Below are 18,985 nucleotides of genomic sequence, written 5' to 3' on the forward strand. Positions count from 1 at the left end.
AAAGCCTATAAATTTATAAAATAAAAACACAGAATACACTTGGAAAACACAAACTCACAGAAGACCTAAAAAAAAAAAAAAAGACAAAACCTTTTTTCTCTGCTACAGGTGATATTTACGAGTCTTATGAAAAAAAAGCAAAAAAGGTTCGCAATGAAAAAAGTCTAACAATCACTAATACATATACACAATACATATATATATCCCTAAGCAATGAATAAACATTTACTCATGTTGAGGACAATAAGCAAACAGAAATTGTCCAACAGTGAAAACACCATATTTTTGTGCAAAAAAAAAATATTCTTAAACTTCACAAAAACAAGCTATGAAGATGACCTGGTTTTAAATTAGTTTCGGCTAAGGTGGTAAGGACTCCCTAAGGAGTCTATGCAACTGGATAGGTGAAAAACTGGCTGGTTGGGCTTTAAGGGTAGTGATTCATGTGCTGTACTCGGCTGTTGCAGGGGTCTATCCTAGGACCTATTGAGTATCTGACGAGAAGATGGAGCAGACCTTCACCCAGTGTGAGGGATTCAGAGGGAGCTAGGTAGGCTGGAGAAATGGGCTGACGGGAACCTCATGAAATTCAAGAAGCCTAAATGGAGCCTTGCACCTGAGAAGAAATAACCACATGCAACAGTACAGACTGGGGACTGGCTGGGTCAGCTGGCTTTGCTGAGAAGGCCCTGGGGACTGGGCTTAGCACTGTGCCATGGCTTTGACTCAGTAATTCCCCTCTCCCTCCACCTTATATTAACGAGAAGGGTTCACAAAAGTGAAGATTGTTGCCATTCTAGAGCCTGAAACCAGTATCTGAATATGTTTTGAGCAGCACTACTTGCACAGCCTGTGCAGTGCAACAGAGACACAGCACTCGCATGGGGAGCCTCTTGTAGCAAGGAAACAAGGCATTCATCAGCCACTTTGCTTTGCCTCCAAGAGTTGAGGTTTGCAAGCGAGTGTGTGTAAGCAAAAACTGCTCTAATTAAAGAATTGCCAAGAAATGCAGATTCCGAGGCTTAATGAATCACAACAAATACCTAAAAAAACCCATCATCTTGTAATTGAGTTAGCTGGAATGTTTGCCTGCATGAATGCAGCCACGTGTAGTTACTTCCCTGTGTAGAACTTTTCAACCAGAAATACTGATTCTTCTTCAGGGGCATAAATGACAATTGTTTGTAACAAAGTCATAACATCTCTACGTACCATATCGAGGTCTTGGGAAACCCTCCGTTTGCGTAGCTCTTCCATCCTTTCACACACATCCGTGAAGCAGGTGTTATAGTAGTCTGCATATTGCTGTGCCAGGTCATCAATATTTCCCAGGGACCCATCCTAGAGTGGAGACAAAAGAGAAGGAAATAAAAAGATTAATGAATTTTAAAATTCTAATTTAAAAGTAACATCACGCCTCCGAAGTTGTGATGTTAAAACTCCCCTCTTCCCCACAGCATGTCACCCCCTTGCCCAGCACCACCCGGGAACCCCTTGGGGCTGAGGTGAGGCGTATTCCAGCATGCGGAGCTGACGGGTGCTGAGAAGGAGCTTGGGGCCTTGCCATGGCTCCCCGCACCTCAGGCGCAGCGTCGCCCCAGCAGCGGTGCCGGCGGCGCCTCCGTGCACTGCGCGCCCTTCCCTGACGTCGGGAACACGCTTCCTCCCCAGCACAGGCCTCTGCGTACTGGGAGCAGCCCCGCTTTCCTCGGCAATGACTAACAGCCATTTTTAAACATTAAACGTCTCGCTCGCAAGCGCCATCAGGTGCACTGCAAACAGCCCCAGCTGACTGCGGCAGCAGGCAGGTCTGTGGCACCGACCAAGGCGCCCTGCCGGCTGGGCCTCAAACGCGCTGCGGGTGGAAACATGCTCTGCTCAGTCCCAAGTGTCCCCGCTGCCAGGCGAGAGTGCTGCCCCGCTAATAAAAGGGATATGGCCAGCACTCTGGTGGCATTCGGATGCTAATTACTGTCAAAATGCAAAAAAATAAAACAAAACGACAACAGCAGGCCGGACTTCTCAAAGTCAGTATCTGTGCCATAAATGGCAGGAGGCGGCAGTGCGGCCTAGCCAGTTTTTGCACAACACACACGCACAGAGCAGGTCCATGAAGAGGAAAGGGTAGGATAATTCTGCTTCTCTTCTGATTTATGCAAAAGCGCATATGTTATCGTGTATATTCCTCAAGGGTGACAAGCTACACTTGGTGCGTGTTCTGAGAAATGAACAAGAACACTGTTACTTCATGGTTGCTACCTCTTAATATATGCAAGGCACACAAATTTAAAGTTATGCCTTGGATATGAAAAAAAGAGCAATTGAGAATCCATTTTAAAATAATTACACTAGTTGCAATGCAGGGCTTTATTATATGAGCTACAAGGACATCTTTTCTTTAGAAACTGTAGCTTACTGAAGTTTTTGCCATTTGAAAACCCATATGTGGTTGTCTTCTGTGGACTCTTCCCCGGTGCTGAAGAGGCAGGTCTATTCTAATGAAGTATCACTTGCACAGCATTGACAAAAACACATGCCAATTTAAAATCAAAGGGAAAGCCTATTAAACCTGACCCTCTGTAAAACACCGTTTCTGCTTCTCCTAAGCATGTTTCCACATGCTCAACTGGTGCCTGCAGTCCCCCAGGAAGTTTTGTAGAGTTCATGTTCCCCAAACCTGGAACCATTTGCAGCTTTTTTAATTGGCTATGTGCAGTGCAGATGGAAAACAACTTGCAGGCCTCTTGTTAAAGCAGCAGTAGCAAAATAACTGTATTAGAAAAGAAAAAAAATGCATATCTATATACATATCCCTCTGTATATACACACTTTTCTACCTCTCAACCTGCCTAGGTTCTCAAATGGGAGATACTTCAAAAGCTGCAAGAGCTTCAAATCAGCAGCCACAAGGCTGATTGCTTGGCCTCAACACCCTTACGGGAGCAGCTCTGCCCTTTCTCCCAGCTGGGTGCTCCCAAGCCACTGCTGGGGAACAAGCCCTAAGGAAACTGTAACTTTGCAGCTGCGCCGCGAACGCCTCTCAGCCGCAGAGCTGCTCTCGCCACGTTTACGGGCTCACCAGGGGCTGCAGCCCCACCACATCGGGGAGGGAAACGGACACCAAGCACCAGCAGCAAACTGAGAAATGAAGGTGCATGTATTTGCCGGCTGCTGCAGGTGATGATTAAACTTGTGTTGTTGTCAAAAACATGACTTGTAATCTGCTTCCCTGTATTCAATGGTAACAGACATTTCTCATTTCTCTCTTAACGATTATCCAAAATTCCCACTCTGGAGCATCTTGCCCTCCCAGCTGGGGTCTGTCCCTTTCTTAATGGGTTTCATCAGGTAAGGGTAAAAATACTGACAACAAGAATGACAGAAGGGCAGAAAGGGAAAACATAATTCTATTAAAATAACATGAAATATCCAATTTACTTTGTCAGTCTGTCTCCATTCCGAATTCCAGAGACCTCTGAATTTCACATAGCTATCTTGCTCTGAAATAGGTACACCTTGTGTTAACATAAGCTATGCAACAGAAAACTTGGTTTTAAAAGGTACTGTCCTAACTCCAAGACTGAATAAGATACTCCAAATCCAAGCGTATCACCATATTGCAAACCTAAGCTTAGCTAAAGCGCCAAACGAGCTTTACTGGAGGCTACGTGATGGTTCGAGGAGGAATGAGGAACGCTCTGCAGCCGCTCTCCTCACGTGGTAATTTGCAGCACGCTCAGGACTGCCAGTGAATCACACAAAACTCAGTCTTCACTTGTTGCGACGTGGAGCTTACGGATCAGAAAGTGCTTTTTTAATGGCCCTGACAGGCGTGAAGGCTTCAGGTGGTGCCTAGAGCGAAAGCAGCTCTGATCCCGCACGGCCGTGAGGCCCGCGAGGATGAGGGCAGCCCGGCCGGCCGCCAGCACAGCGGAGGCTCCAGGGACAAACCCCACGAAGGGCAGAAAGGCCCTGGAGGCCGAGCTGCAGCCACCACCCTGGTGTGCACAAGGGATTTGGGGCAACGCACAGGACTCAAATTACGGGCCATTTATCGAAGACGCCTCAAACCAGCTCTACGGGGAAGAAAAGTCCTGCGTGGCAGAAAGCTTGAAGTCCAAATCAGGAAGGAAACCGAAACACGAGAAGATTTTTAAGCCAAGCGTCAAGTGTCTAGTACCTTTAAATACTATTAATAATAATAATAATAAAAAAGAAAATAACGTTAAATTTCTAAGGCAATGTTAATGGCTGAGAGGACTTGCTTTAGATTTTGCCAAACCACAAACAGAACAAATCAGAAACGACTGTGGTTCAAAAATTACCTAGACTGACTAGTCACTCTATCAATTTCCTAATTTCTCCAAACAGTTAACTACCTCACACAAAATATCCACCAGGGCTTTGTATTTCTATTTTGTTTTCTAGTGAATTAAGTATTACAAAAAGTTGCTAATAAAAAAATAAGAATTTTAAAATATGGAAATATACTTTAGAATATCTAAAAATATGTGAATCTTGAGCATTCAGCTTGAGAGCTCATTTGTCTTCCTTACACAGCAAAGATAGTCAAGGAATTTTCTAAAAAAAAAAAAACCCACCCTTGCATTACTAATAAAACCGCATAATAAAAGCATTCATAACCAATGAATGTTTCAAAGAGATTTCACTCTGCTGTACAAAGGACAAGAGCCAATGTCAATTGTCGTTAAGCTCCTTTTACTTTCCTGCTTTCATACGCAAGCCACAACCTAGACAATATTTAACGTAATAGGAATAAAAGTCAAAAATCATCAGTTTGGTCATTCTTCTTCTTCCTTATAACACTCCTACACTGCAACAGGGAGTAAACAAACTCCAAATTGCCACTTCAGTTTCACAGATAGAAAACAGCAGAGAACTTTTTAATACCCCTCCTCAAAAGACACTGTAATTTATTACAATTTAATTATATGTAATTTCAGCAGCCACTGATGCGGTCTTAATTGCTTCAGGCCAGTAAGATGTTTAAAAGCAAGACTGCATAATAAACTCTTACTTTTTTGTTAGAAATTTAACAGTTAGGCAAAGCATGAAAACAGATTTGCATCAGTTGTGTTTATTGCCATATAAACTATAATGTTCCAGGTCCATAATCCCATTACCACAGATCTCTGCTGGAAAAAAATCTGTAAGTGACACAAACACTGAGTAAAAATACCATTCCTGAAATGCTTTATTTTATTTGTAAAAAGTTAGTTAACAATATGTGTCTCTTAAAACTCTATTCTAAAAAAGCCTTAGCCCTTCTCACAAAACAGTCTGGCAGCTGGGAAAGTAAACATTGCACAAGTTTTACAGGGTAGAATCGGAAATTAACATTTAACACAGCACTCTGATGATAACAGAAATTATCCCATATTTCCAATTTTGTTCGTCAGCATGTTACTGAATTTCTATCTTATCACATATGCATGCAGCAGTTTTTGGCATTATAAAACACAGCCAGAATGATAAATTACCCTGGAATTCCCACAGAATTAGTTCTGATATGCATGTGAATACCAAAGGAATCCATCGAGCTTCGTGTTAATGGAGTGGCTACAAAGAGAAGCTGGAATGATTTGACACTTATTATAAAGTTACGATTTATCGGTCACTGCACATCAGTTGGTTTAACATGCTGGCAGCAGCCTTTGTATTTGACATTTAAAAGCCTGGAGGAAAATGTTTTGTCAGAAAGCTCTGTTGGTAATAAAATTAAGGTAAAAAAAAAAAAGTTTCATATTTGAAAATGATAATAATAAAATAGAAATAGAATTATCACAGAAAGAATAATGGTCTAATAAGTAACATATCCATTTGTGCATTTGGTAAAGCTGCATATGGACTCAAATATCAGGCATTGCCAGCACATACATACTTCATATAAGAAAGAATAAGACTTTAGAAGAAGCTGTCTATACAGCTACAAGGAAATAGAGCTATTTGAACTGGCACTTTGCTGTCTCGGATTCTTTGACAAAATGTACTAAGTTACACATTCCAGCACTACTTTCTCCTATTGCAGCAGAGCTCATGAACGTCAGCACGGAGGTCTTGGCCGGCAGATACATGGGCCTGCTCTGCAACCCAGTGAGTAGCACTCACGTAAGTGCATGGAAGTGCATGAAAACGTTGACAGAGAGGCAGATGGTAGAGCTCTGCTTGGCGAGCACAGACCCGTGTCCCCACCAGCGCCCATCGCCAGCACCCACAAAAGTTACCAGCTTTGGATCCACGCCAGCTACAGCCACAGCACATGCACGAACTAGGAGAGCAGGAAAAAAGTTTGAATTGAGGAAAAAGCCGGATTTCTTACATTAAAATATATGTGGAAAGGGCAGAGATGAAAGGGACCCGCTCCTATAAAATGCGCTGCAGCTATCCCTGGCAAAGGCTTTTGACCTTCACAGCCCAAGATGAGAAAAATCCATTTCCATGCCTGAAACACAGGACTACTGTGTGGAGAGTCACTGTAAACATTAGCAGCTTATTTCTGGCACTTGGATCTTAACAGGGAAGCCTACCAAAAATTTGTGGAACACGATCCTGCATTTCAGCAATACCTTTGGTTTGGATAGCTGGAAGGAGCACATAAATGAAAGCCAGGATGTGGGCCATAGCAAATAGGTTTTTTCGGGTGGGGAAGAGAGACCAAAAATGTGGCAAAATGGGAACATCTGCTGAAGGGAAACATGTTTTTGCCTAATAAAAAAAACAAGCTGTATTCAACAGGGCTTGTCCTATAGAACGCTGCCCGTAAGACCTGTGAAGTTTAGCAGCACTAGCTCACCTAAGAAAGCAGGGGCTGCTCACGTTTCCCTGGGGCAGCTTTGAGGCGGACAGGGACAGTCCCTTTTTAGGTATTTCTCCTAGGAAGGGCTGGCAGGACACGGGAAGGCTGCGCATGCTGCTCCGGGCGCCCTGCGGCTGGCAGGGCCTCTCCCCAAGCGGCCAAACGCCCCGAGAGGAGAGTTTCGAGCACTCGGCTCCGAGCGGCATCGCGCTGCTCGTTCCTCCACGGCGCTTTTTAAGGAGGCAGAATTAAAACAGACCTGGCGCTTTCCAAACGCGTCAGTTAAATCCGTGCGCCTCTCTGCCTTGGGCTTGTATTTGCTACAGTAATAGAGAGTCACGAAATGAGGACAGGCATTCACAGAAAAAGCTGCAGAGCTTCCTGATAACTGTACTTGCTGCGTCTCTCTGACCTTCTTTCCAGCCCTTTGTGAGCTACATGTTTCCCCTGGGAAAAAGGCTGATGTTCCACACATTGGCTTAGTTTCAGAATGATCACCATTAAAAATAAACCTAACAAGCTGCTGGAGAAGCATTTCCTTCTTTTCCTGCGGCTCAGAGAAGAGAGCCTCCCATTCAGCAGCAGAAACAATCCCACTATCCACACAGTGACAGGTTCAGAGTCTGGCTTGACAGTCGGCAGGGTCAGAAATGCGAATGCGGCCCAAGTGCGGGGTCAGGGAGCCAGCATTTGCCCCAATATTCAGGGGAAGGCACAAAAAATTCAATGTTTTGACATTTTTAGATGCAGAGCAGCTATTTTAGATGATGTCTAAAGGTTGTCATGGTCCCACTGACCTCTCTCTAGCTGTACATTGAGAGCACAAAGAGAACACACAGCTCATGCTGGGAGACTTTCTACTAATTTTTATGGCATCCGAGAGCCGAGCTGTTAAGCTACACAGCTTCACAGACTGAGTTACAAAAATAGATCTAATAAAAATGTGTTAAGCTCTCTGCAGCATGTCTGAAACAGTTCTAGAATCTGTACAATAAACACAATATACAATGGTATGGTTTGATGTAAAAGCTTTCATAGCATTTATCTGATGTAACTTGTAACCCAGAGCACAGTCATTCTGAATTCAAAAATTTTACATTGAATCACACAGCTATAGAACCTTTTTCTATTGTATGAGATACTTTATCATATGATTAGATCAAAAGAAACTCTTCCCAATTACAGAATTCTGCAACATTTTTTTTTCTTTCACCATCAGCACCATCATCTTTTTCCCTCTGATTTTTTGCTGTACAGCCCTGAAGCTTTGCCAAAAATACGTAACAAAGCATCTTCAGAAAAGCCTCCTGACTATAGTTTACTTTTTTTTTCTCCAGTTTGTAAATAAAATATTTTTCCAAATATGGTACTAGGATCCTTCTTTCTGGCACAAAGCCTAAAACGTCCTCTATGTAAATATATATATATATATTATATATATATATGTATATTTGTATGTGTGTGTGCTAACCAAAGAGTTCTATCTATGCAAATGTACATTCTGACATACTTAAAGAGTATCACAAGTAGAACAAGCTCTTTCACATATTATCTTGACAGGCAAGATGATATACAAATTTTATTCGTAAAAAATATGAGTTCAAAGCATCCTTAATGTCCAGCTTCCCTAATAGCAGCATATTAACAGCTATCCTCCAGGGGTGATCTGCACGAAGCTCATCAAAATACAACCTTAAATTCCTGCCGAGATCCCGGCCCGGCCAGCAGTCCCCGGCAGGCGGGTCAGGAGCCAGGCCCCGGTTTTCCCGGGCAGCCTTTGCAGGAGGGCAGGTTCCCAAACCCTCGGCCCTTGCCGCAGATGCACCTGGCACCACTTCTCATTTTCTTTGCCCGCCGTTTGCCGAGACTTTTGCCTCCACTTGAAGGGAAACGTATCCGCACACATTAGCTGCGGTGCGTGTCTATGCTGCTACCTGCGGCAGAAACAAGTGATAAGCAGAAGAACGTGCTTGCTGACATACATGGGAACAAATACGTGATTAACACATCATTAGGAGATGAACATTAATTTCTTGTCTCAGATTCAGGAACTTTAGCATATGTTATGGTGTGGTTTCATGTTTTGATAAGATAGAATCTAGAGAAATAGATATGCAAAATGCCAAACATCTTAAGCAGATGATGAAATAAACCCTTATCTCACCAACTTGGCTGCATGAACTGCAAAGTGAACATCTCAAATTCTCTTTTTAAAAACTAAACAAAAAAAGAAAAAAAACATACAAGAGTAACACGACATAGCAAAACCCAATTCTCACGAGATGCTTCAGACCTCCTATATAGCACTGAGGTGGAAGCCTCTCATTAAAATAGTAGCCTGAAAAAATAATCACTGAAAAAGTAGTAATTTGGGAATTTAAAGGCAAAACAAAGTGAGAGGATGACTGTATCTCTAAGTCTGACCTTATTACTTTACAGTACTTGTCAATGTATTTAAGCTGGTAGATGAAAAGAAAACAAACTTTGGACATATTTATGTCCATGTTTTATTACAAAAGCACTGTGATTTCTACATCCTACCGTAATCATGAAGGGGCATGTCCTCACACTGGATACCATGGTGAATAATACAATGTAATAAAACAAACAAACAAAAACAGCAAAAAATGCACTAATCTAAGTCAATGAAGTAAGAAGCACTGAAAATGTACTTAACGATTCTGCTATATGAAATTCAAGTTTCATCTTCTATTTCAACTAAGGAAAAGTAGGCAGAAATTGCCATAAGAGAAGCGTTTAATGGTAAACGTACTCTTTGGAGTGTGGTGAGAAGAATGAGAAGCACGATGTTATTTTAGGAATGGACAATTATTTTCCTATTGCTTTTGCAACTCTGTCTTGTGTGTCAGTTGACCTCCATACATGAATGATACAAAGAACATTAAGACCATGTAATGCTACACAAGTGTTCTGCTTCTATACAAGATTTTCCTTTAACCTAATCATTTTATCCCTGAATTGAAATTTTCTATCTATATCATGAACACTAAATGGAACTGCCTAGTAAACTTTGCATTTGTGAATTTCTATTGCATCAACACTTAGCAGTAAAACTTTTACAGCATACCCTACCCTACTTATTTTACTGTTCAAGGTAATCATTTTTCTCCTATAATATAATATACAATAGGCCATAACAGGTATATGGATAAGAGGCATATATGTACTTGGTGCCATACTGTAACTTGCCTGTCTAATAAATAATTCCTTACCCAATTTGGTGGTCCTTAACTAGCTGCTCCAAATGAAACACAGGAAATTTGTTCTGTCCTGGGAAGTGTGTATAGCAAAGAGGCTAAACCTGTCCCTCCCACCCGAAAGTTCTGCTATTCTATTACTTTTCCTGCTAGAAAGTCTAGAAGATGCAAACACCCCTTTTCAGCGCCTTGAGACTAATCTCTCCTTCACTCCTACTGCTTCCTGATGCTCAGTGTTTTACCAGGAAAGGAAGTAACTGTAATTGAATATGGCAGAAATCCATTTTTCCCCACGTAATCCCAACAGCCGGAGAAACAGTTTCCTGCAGCCCCGTTGCACGCTCTGCGCCGAACCCTCCCTCGTGCAAAACCTGGTGGGATTGGGCTACGGGGTTTTGTGTGCTAACTGAGCATCGTGAAGGCTCTTTGGAGAGACTTTGAAGAGACATTTTATTTAGGAGCAGTGATGCACTGTTATCATGGGGTTTCAGTTCGTTTAATTAAGCTGAATACAATTACACTCCAGTGGGTATTAAAGATGCAAGAACCCATTTAAATATTATTTAGATGCGTATCTTAAGTAGCACGGGCTGCACAGGGCTTCAGGTTTATATCAATTAGGGATATCAGCTTAGTAATAAAAGCTCCATCACTTGTCAGTTTATAATCCTTTCTACTGTGGGATCTGGCGGTTTATTTGCGCATTTCTCTTTCTCTGTGTACAGTGGAGAGGGCCTTTCTGCTTTCCTATGTGCCCATAATGTCCCATCATTGCCAAAGCGCTTCCTAATTAGGCTAAATAGGCCACTTAGTCAAATAAAAGGGAAGTATCTGTGCATACCCACAGAGCAAATCCTACCGAGTCTGCGCCTGAAATAACCGTGTGCTTGGCAAGTCTCCCAGGTGTTTCAGAGAGAGGCTTCTCCGAAGGGACAACATGCTCTGGAAAACTTATGGGAGTCCCCGACAGCAGAACCTTTCTTGGAATGGGTATTTGAGTGCTTAAAAGGCCACGGTGCTCTCTATCCCAGGACGGTTATGCTTTAAAGCATGTAAGGGTTTTGCTGGAGGTTGAACACATTACCCAAGTGCTGCATATTGCAGAGATGCACCCTGAACTGAGGCATAAAACAATTTTAAAAAACCCCACATGGTTAAAGAGATCATAAAAATAGAGTGAGCAAAGGGGATGCCTCGCACTTGCTGTTCGCAGCACATGTCCCATCAGCTTCGAATCAGGGGCTGCTCTAGTAAAGAAGCTACTTCACACACAACCCGATCAGAAGCACAGATTTTGATCCATGACTCTCTCAAGAAGGGCAGAGAATCACCCGTTTTCACATGTGGAGATCCCTTTTCAAAGCTTTGAAAATACAACCGTGACGGCGAGCGCTGGTTCATAATGAACCACACGCGAACAGGAAGTCAGGGCATCAGGCTGCCTAGCAAAACATTCCACCACTTTCTCATCTTCAATCTGTTTTAGCTGATCAGCCCCCTGCTGCAAATTGACCATTCAAAACATGCAGCCGTAATTCCTGAACGGCACAATCTTGTATGTCTTGTGCACACTAACTATTAGGCAGCTATAGCCTCTATTTGTTGTTGAAAAAAAAAATAATAAGACACAAGCACCTAGACATGGAGACTTCTTTTGCCCTGATACCCCATCTGTACTCAGGGCATGAAATGTCACCCGTGGTATCTTCAAATTTCCTCTCTAAGACCTGGAATTTTTGAACCAGGCTTAAATCTACGTTATTTACTTCCCACATGCTCCTGGCCTTTCTACATCTTTCAGCCATCGGTTTGGACCTTCCCAAGTCAGCCTGTGCATTGACTTTCCTCCTCCACAATCCTTGTGCATCTCCTGCTGTGAACGCTGCAATTCCTCCTGTCACCATCTTCACAAATTCCCATTTCCTAGCATTTGGGGACTATCCATAGCTGAAGAGCTCTTTGCAATTTTCAAGGTTTGGAAACTGAGTCATTTCTCCAAACCTTATCAATCTCCCATTTTTCTCTTTATCCTTCCCAAGAGTGAGGCATGCCTCTGGGGACAAAACTCATGGCCTTTTTTTTCTTTCCATTTAAAACTGACCAAAATACCAGAAACCATGCAGCAGCAGAGCCACCTAAATAGCCAAAATTACCAGAGATCTAATGTACGTTCCTCTCCTCTTTTTTGTGTGAATTTACACTCTATAAATAACTATATAAGCATTCTGATGTAGTTGCAATTAGTTTGGCAGATGAAACAAAGTATTGTTATTATACAACTAAACTATAAACCCAAAACTTAGTTTAGTTGTACTTTAGTTGTATAGTTTAGTTGTAAACTATACAACTAAAAATTGTATAATCTTTTGTATTCAAAGTACATTTGAGATGAGAATTAAAACCACAAGCAATTTGGCAAAGATTACTTGAAGAAACCAACGTTTTGTCTGAGAGAAAAAGTAACATTGAGAACATCCACATCTTCTTGCTTAACTTCAGAAATTAGGAACTCAGCCTCTCCACTGAGCAAGTCCAATAACACTCCTCGTGAAGGAGCCTGTAACATAAAGATAGGCAGAAGCATCCTTTTCTAGTCCCATTTTCGCAGGAAACACACTCCATATGTAGCATGAAGCAATTCTTCATCATGCCAATATCGTGATTAAGTCCTTGACCTTATGTTCTCAGTTTAGCTTCCGGAGTTCAGATAAAAATCACACAAAGCTCAAGTTTGCCAAAGTTGACCCGTCTGCACGTACGCGCTCACTTCCAGATGCAAAAGCTAAACAAAACATTGCTGGGTCCGAGCTGGGCAAGAAACACCCACCTCCCCGGGCTGGCATGTCCCCATTCCCCAGCAGAACGAAGCGCTGCAAAGGTGAGAATAAAGGTGGCTGCAATTAGAGAGGAAAACATTTGTTTGTTTGTTTGTTTGTTTTTTAAAGACTGACAAATACTTTGCACTACCTACAGAGGAGCAATCTCCACTGATGGAACAAGAAATAACACAGACCTTTCCCCACAGCCTTACCAAACAACAAATAAGACACCAGATTGCAAAATAAAATGAAAAATGAAGGGAAAATATACATCTTCTTATTTCTGTTTCTATAGTGCACAGCAAAGAACTTGGGAAGTTGTCCATACAAGTTGAGACATTGATGGAACAACTTGAGCAGGGAAGAAGAAACGTCAGGAACTGCCTTTTTCCTCCATAAGGGATCATCACCTCGGAGAGGCTTCAGAGGATGGTATGAGAAAACACAGAGGAAAAACATGCAAAGAATTTGCCATGTATGGAGATTCCAAATGTACCCTACCAGCAGGAAATCTTCCTTTACTCAGCCCTTTTTTGCCAATGAAATGAAAACAGTCATGAGGAAATGAGCTCAGCGAGGGAAGAGAGAGAAATTTGCTATTGCAACCAAGCTAGTATTGCAGTCTGGCACAGGCATCTCTGCCCACGCATCTTCTCGGCAGATCTGGATCTCTCTCTGAAGGCTTTCAAGACTCACTAGCTTACTAGTGGTCCACTCCATCAACATCAAGCAGCAAGCTGCAAAACTTGGCTAATTTCAGCTAACAGATCTGATCAGTTGCAGATATTCACACACTGCAATGAAAATCCACCCCTCATATTCCAGAGAAAGGCTGGGAAGTGAATCCCTGTTCCAAGATGAACTTTTCCTCACTCAGAACAAGTGCAGGAACAGGGAGAATCTGCACTGATCCTGGTAGAGAGACACTCCCCAAATCCACCTATTTGTAGGTCAGTTTGTGATTCTTCTGTAAGATTTGTAAGTAATATATATGTTACATCTGCTATCTAATTAGGAAAAAATACATTGCTACAGAACCCCAGTAGAAACATTTCAACAGAATAATCATTATTAACAGACTAATTATTAATAATTACTATATTATATAATTATAATGTAATATAAATATAATATGATGCATAGAATATATAATTATATTATACACATTATAATATAATTAATATTACATTATATACAATATTGGATATTATGTGTTTATTAATTAGGTATTATATATTTGTACTATTAAAAATTAGAGGCTGAGCTACTGGAAACCAGCTTCATGGAGAGAGATTTAGGAGTTCTATTTGACAAAAAGTTAACCATGTAAAAAGGATGGGGCCAGGCTCTTCTCGGTGGTGGCCGGTGAGAGGACGAGGGGTAACGGGTGTAAGTTGAAACACGGGAAGTTCCACCTCCGTATGAGGAAGAACTTCTTTACTGTGAGGGTGACAGAGCCCTGGAACAGGCGGCCCAGAGAGGCTGTGGAGTCTCCTCCTCTGGAGATCTTCCAAACCCGCCTGGATGCCACCCTGTGCTCCGTGCTCTGGGTGTCCCTGCTGGTGCAGGGGGGTTGGACTAGATGGTCTCTAGAAGTCCCTTCCAACCTCAACCACCCTGTCAGTCTGTGATAAGAAGCATCCTGTGAATTAAATGGAGAATCAATCAGCAACGTGCTTAGTGTTACAGGCACTGGCACTCAGCTCCACTGCCTTCAGTTGTTTACTGTCTTGGCATCCTTCATGCAACAGTTGACCATTAGATTTTGACTTCTACCTTTCATAGAATCACAGCCTGTTCCACGGCTCTGTCACCCTCACAGGAAAGGAGTTCTTGCTCATACGGAGGTGGAACTTCCCGTGTTTCAACTTACACCCGTTACCCCTCGTCCTCTCACCGGCCACCACCGAGAAGAGCCTGGCCCCATCCTCCCTATAATCACCCCTCAGGTACTTGAACATGTTGATCAAATCTCCTCTCAGCCTTCTCTTCTCCAGACTAAACAGGCCCAGCTCTCTTAGTCTTTCCTCATACGATAGATGCTCCAGTCCCTTAATCATCTTCGTGGCTCTACACTGAACACTCTCTAGAAGCTTAATGTCCTTCTTGTACAGGGGAGTCCAGAACTTTGCCAGGTATTTCTTAAATTACTGCGGCTTTTTTTGTTTGTTTTTGTTTTGAGATATAGTATCTCTATTAATTCTCTGATAAAATGCTGTCCCAGTTCCCTGGGTAGGTGAAGGTGGGAAGACTCGCTCGTGGCACTCTTGCTTCTGCGAATGTTTCTACAACAGAGGTCCTCCAAAGAGCATCTTCATTACAGGAGGAGCCTAGGCCGCTGGCTCGTTTGCATCTATGAGACAGATGCCTCCCGGCTGCAGCAACAACCCCAAGGTCTCATTCTCACCCTAGAAAAGCAGCGGTCGTAGCCTCCAGGCCAGGTATGCTGATATCAATTTCTACAATCTCCCTACATTTTAGATAGCACATGAAATATTCCCACATTTTATTATATGATGTATATAGTATATTATTTGGCAAAGAGGTTTTGAAATGCAACTACGTTGATCTTGAAGACAGAAATCATCAATGTACAACGCGCAATCTCCTCCACCTTTTTCCTGCTTAAAAGGATTATTTATGAATTCGAAGCTGGAAATGAAGTCTGGTAACACTGCAAATCCACCATCCACAAGTTGTGACACATATTACACACAAATATACACACAGACATGTATAAAATAGAAGATTTTTCTTATTTTCATTTTCCCAAGGAGTATGTTTAACTGCATTTACTGCCAGAGCTTTCAGAGCTGCTGAACTAAGGAGGTCAACTGCTGAAAGCTGTAAAACTTACAGGTATCATAAACTCTTCTCTATAATTCATGGTTAGGTTCAAGTCTATACCATCATATCAATAACTCTGAAATATATCTAACAGGTTAACGTGGTTAACAATGAAAGTGATGTGCCTCAGTCTAGCAGTAGAAAATAAGAATCTGAGATTTGCTTTACAACCTGGGGATGGTACTAAAAATTTCTGGCATAAAAACACTTCCAGCTGAGAGCGAATGAAACGGAAACATCCTGCTGCAAGGCTCAAGTACACAATCCTAAGAGGATGAATGTATTTCAGAACTTTGGAAATTCAGCTAAATACAGATAACAAATATCAACAAACTACAGTTGGGAAAATGCTCAAAATTTTAAGTGCATAAAATACACAGATTGTATAGGAACGGTGTGTCAGTCCTAACAGTGCATACTGGTAAGATAATGGTAAGAGATTCTGGCAAGCAAAGAAGCAAAATGGCCTTGCCGTGGGTACACACTCCCATCTGGGGACCTGTGCTCCCTTTAGGAACTTCTACTAAGCAGAAGCCACCAGTAGTGCCACCACTGCGGTACAAGGAGCTCCTGGGACAAGGGCTCTCAAACCCGCTTTTTCCTCCACTGAGCTCGTCTGGGTTTGCCCAGAAAGGACAGCAAGCTCCGCCTAGCAGGTTCTCCTTGATACTGACGGCATAAAAAAACATAGCAAACAAGTGACCTAAACTTGAAGAAATGACAGAAGTTGTTTTTCTCCGCTTTTGTTTAGAGCTCATGGGCCAAATGCATTTTCAGTACAAATAAACTTTACTCCTTAGACTCAAGGAGTTTTAAATAAAAACAGCAAAAGTCAGATGCTTTATCTTGGGTTGCTTTTCTCCATTTTTCGTTTCTATCATACCCATTCTATCGAATAAAGGATCTTCAGTTGCAAAAGAGAGTGTTAGAAATGTTTGATCATGATATTATGATTTGGTCATAATATTAAAACAAGTCTTGATTTAATTATAATGAGCATGTTGCTGTTTTCACTGATCTGACTCCTGTCATGACCACTGCAAAGCTTTCAAAGTACTTTTTTTAAATTTTATTAAATAATTGCTTATTCTTCCCTTCACATCCCCTCACATACTGTCACACAAAATTTTAGCACACTGTTTCCACGTGGCAAAATGCATTGTACATCATCAGCTAAACAGGATATTTCATACTTGCTTAGCAGACTCATGAGCTTCCCTGTGTGTGCATGCACGCGTATGTATATATTTTTTTAATCTAGAGGCTTGATCATGTAAATTGATCTTAATACCATATCCCTAGCTCAAAAAGGGATGCAGAGAAGTCAAACCAGTAAAATCGAATGGAGCTGGGCTGGAGACAAGCCTGAAACAAAACACTCCAATCAGGCTGCGCATCAGGCATATCAGGAGGCAATTCAACGATTTATCAGCATGACGTTTAGAAAAAAGAGGAAAATGTGGTTTTAAAATATATCGTTTCACCATTATGCTTTTATCTATTATAATATTCTTTGGCTTGTCCATCTAATTTTCTAGCTTTACCCTGCTTAACACTGTTTCCCGGAAAGTTATTCAAGCTCTACTCAGTTTCGACCTCTCACAGGCAAATGTGCCTCCAAAAACTAGACTGTAGCTCAAAACACTTAGCCAGGTATCTAAAGACTTCAATCATCGTTTACTTCATCATCCTAATCTTAGTTCAAATAAGAACAGTATATCACAAGTTTGTGTTTGCCTCCCATTAGTGTAAATAGGAAAAGGAGAAAAGGAAAAAAGTTCCACTTAACGCTTTGGGGAAGATCAAAGCAGGCACAGGGTGCCCACAGCTGGCCCACATCACAGCTTCAGAACCCATGTGGGGGCAGCTCCTTTTATTTTTACGAGCAGTTATTTTTCATAATGCAAATTTGTGTTTAACACACCTGCGTTTGAAAGTGTTTCTGTGAACTCTGTTGTAAAGTTTTCCTACCAGCAGAATAATTAAGTCTCTTTACAAGTAATAAATAAAATACCTCTGTATCTGCCTATCTAAACACACATCTACACGCTTCTTTAACAGAGAATCTGCTTTTGCAGGAGAAACCAAGCTCTTACAGGCTTGCACAGAGTAACCAAACGCAGTCACTTCGTTCTGCGTATTCTCTCCCGAAATATCTGCCAGCTGGGATGCAAACACAAGCAAAGCAGCATATAAATTCACTCATTAGCAGCTGCCATTGCCTCCTTCCCTCACAGGAGGGCCTCAGCACTGACCCTGGGACTCCTTGGCCAGGGCCTACAAGGCCCCCAAAATCCTTTTCCTCCCCCAGGTTAAGCTCTCCTGCCCCGAGCTGAGCAGAAAACTCTTCCTGCCCAGTTATCTGAGGCTCCATCGCATCCCTCACTCTAAAAATACACTAAAAATAAGAAGTTTTCATTTGACTGTAGAAAATTCTGACCAATGGACCACAAGTGACTCCCTGAGCTTCACACAACATGGCTCTTTCACATATTTGTCGCCTGGCATGTGCCATTCTTGCCCATTTTCCTCACCAATTTGCCTGTTTTCTTCACATGTTCCGTTTAGCTTACACCACCTTCTCACAGCCAAGACCAGCCTATTGCCAATTATTAATAAACAGAGCCAATATTAACAGCAAACCAGCCAGAGTGTGAAAATGAGACCTGATCAAGGTCCTCATTTCCTGTAAACTTACTCTCCAAGCACAGAGCAGTTCACAGCAGACAAAGTGCAGGTATATACAGGTCTACCCTGACTTTGCTTCTGTAAATCCAAGGCCAGGGAAAGGCAGAGTTTGGCTTCAAAGGAAGAAAAAAAAAAGAAAAAAAAGAGAGAGAGGAGAGAGGGGAGAGACCAGAAGCAAAAACTCTTCATTCCCCAGCGTATAGGATCTTGCAGAGATTTTAACGTCCGATGCAGACATCTGTGTTATGTAACTTGACATGAAGAAAAAGCCTAGACCAAAGGTTATCTCTGTAAGTTGTCTGTCTTCATAAAGGGATTAGTGTTGCTGGGTGTAACATTTCATGCAGACAAGAAGGAAAGGAGACACAACAGGTTGTATTAAAGAAAAATAATTGAAAAAAGAACATCTGACCTGGCAGTCAGTTACTCTCCATTTTGATTCCCGTATCTGAAAGCAGAAATAGACTCCAACTGATGGCTTGGCAGGATGGGAAAAACAGCATGAGTTACTTTTAAATGTACAGATTAGGCCTACTGTTTTTATCTTTAGCCTGAAAACTGGGATTTCCTTTAAAAAATGCACTCTAAAGCAGAGG

The 18,985-nt window shown here is 41.9% G+C and overlaps 1 protein-coding gene across 4 annotated transcripts in view; it reads right to left on the reverse strand.

Moving 5' to 3' along the window:
- The window catches only part of LOC104568900 (SAM and SH3 domain-containing protein 1-like), a 517,909-nt gene that overhangs the window by 88,782 nt on the left and 410,142 nt on the right, over positions 1-18,985 (reverse strand). For all 4 annotated transcript variants that reach the window (XM_088537031.1, XM_088537034.1, XM_088537030.1 and 1 more), the window contains exon 2: positions 1,213-1,341. In XM_088537031.1, the coding sequence (XP_088393157.1) occupies positions 1,213-1,341 (129 nt within the window). The remainder of the gene's footprint in view (positions 1-1,212; positions 1,342-18,985) is intronic.

The sequence above is a fragment of the Tinamus guttatus genome, unplaced genomic scaffold, assembly GCF_059628265.1.
Source record: "Tinamus guttatus ecotype Peru unplaced genomic scaffold, ASM5962826v1 Tinamus_guttatus_pri_ptg000716l, whole genome shotgun sequence".
NCBI lineage: Eukaryota > Metazoa > Chordata > Aves > Tinamiformes > Tinamidae > Tinamus > Tinamus guttatus.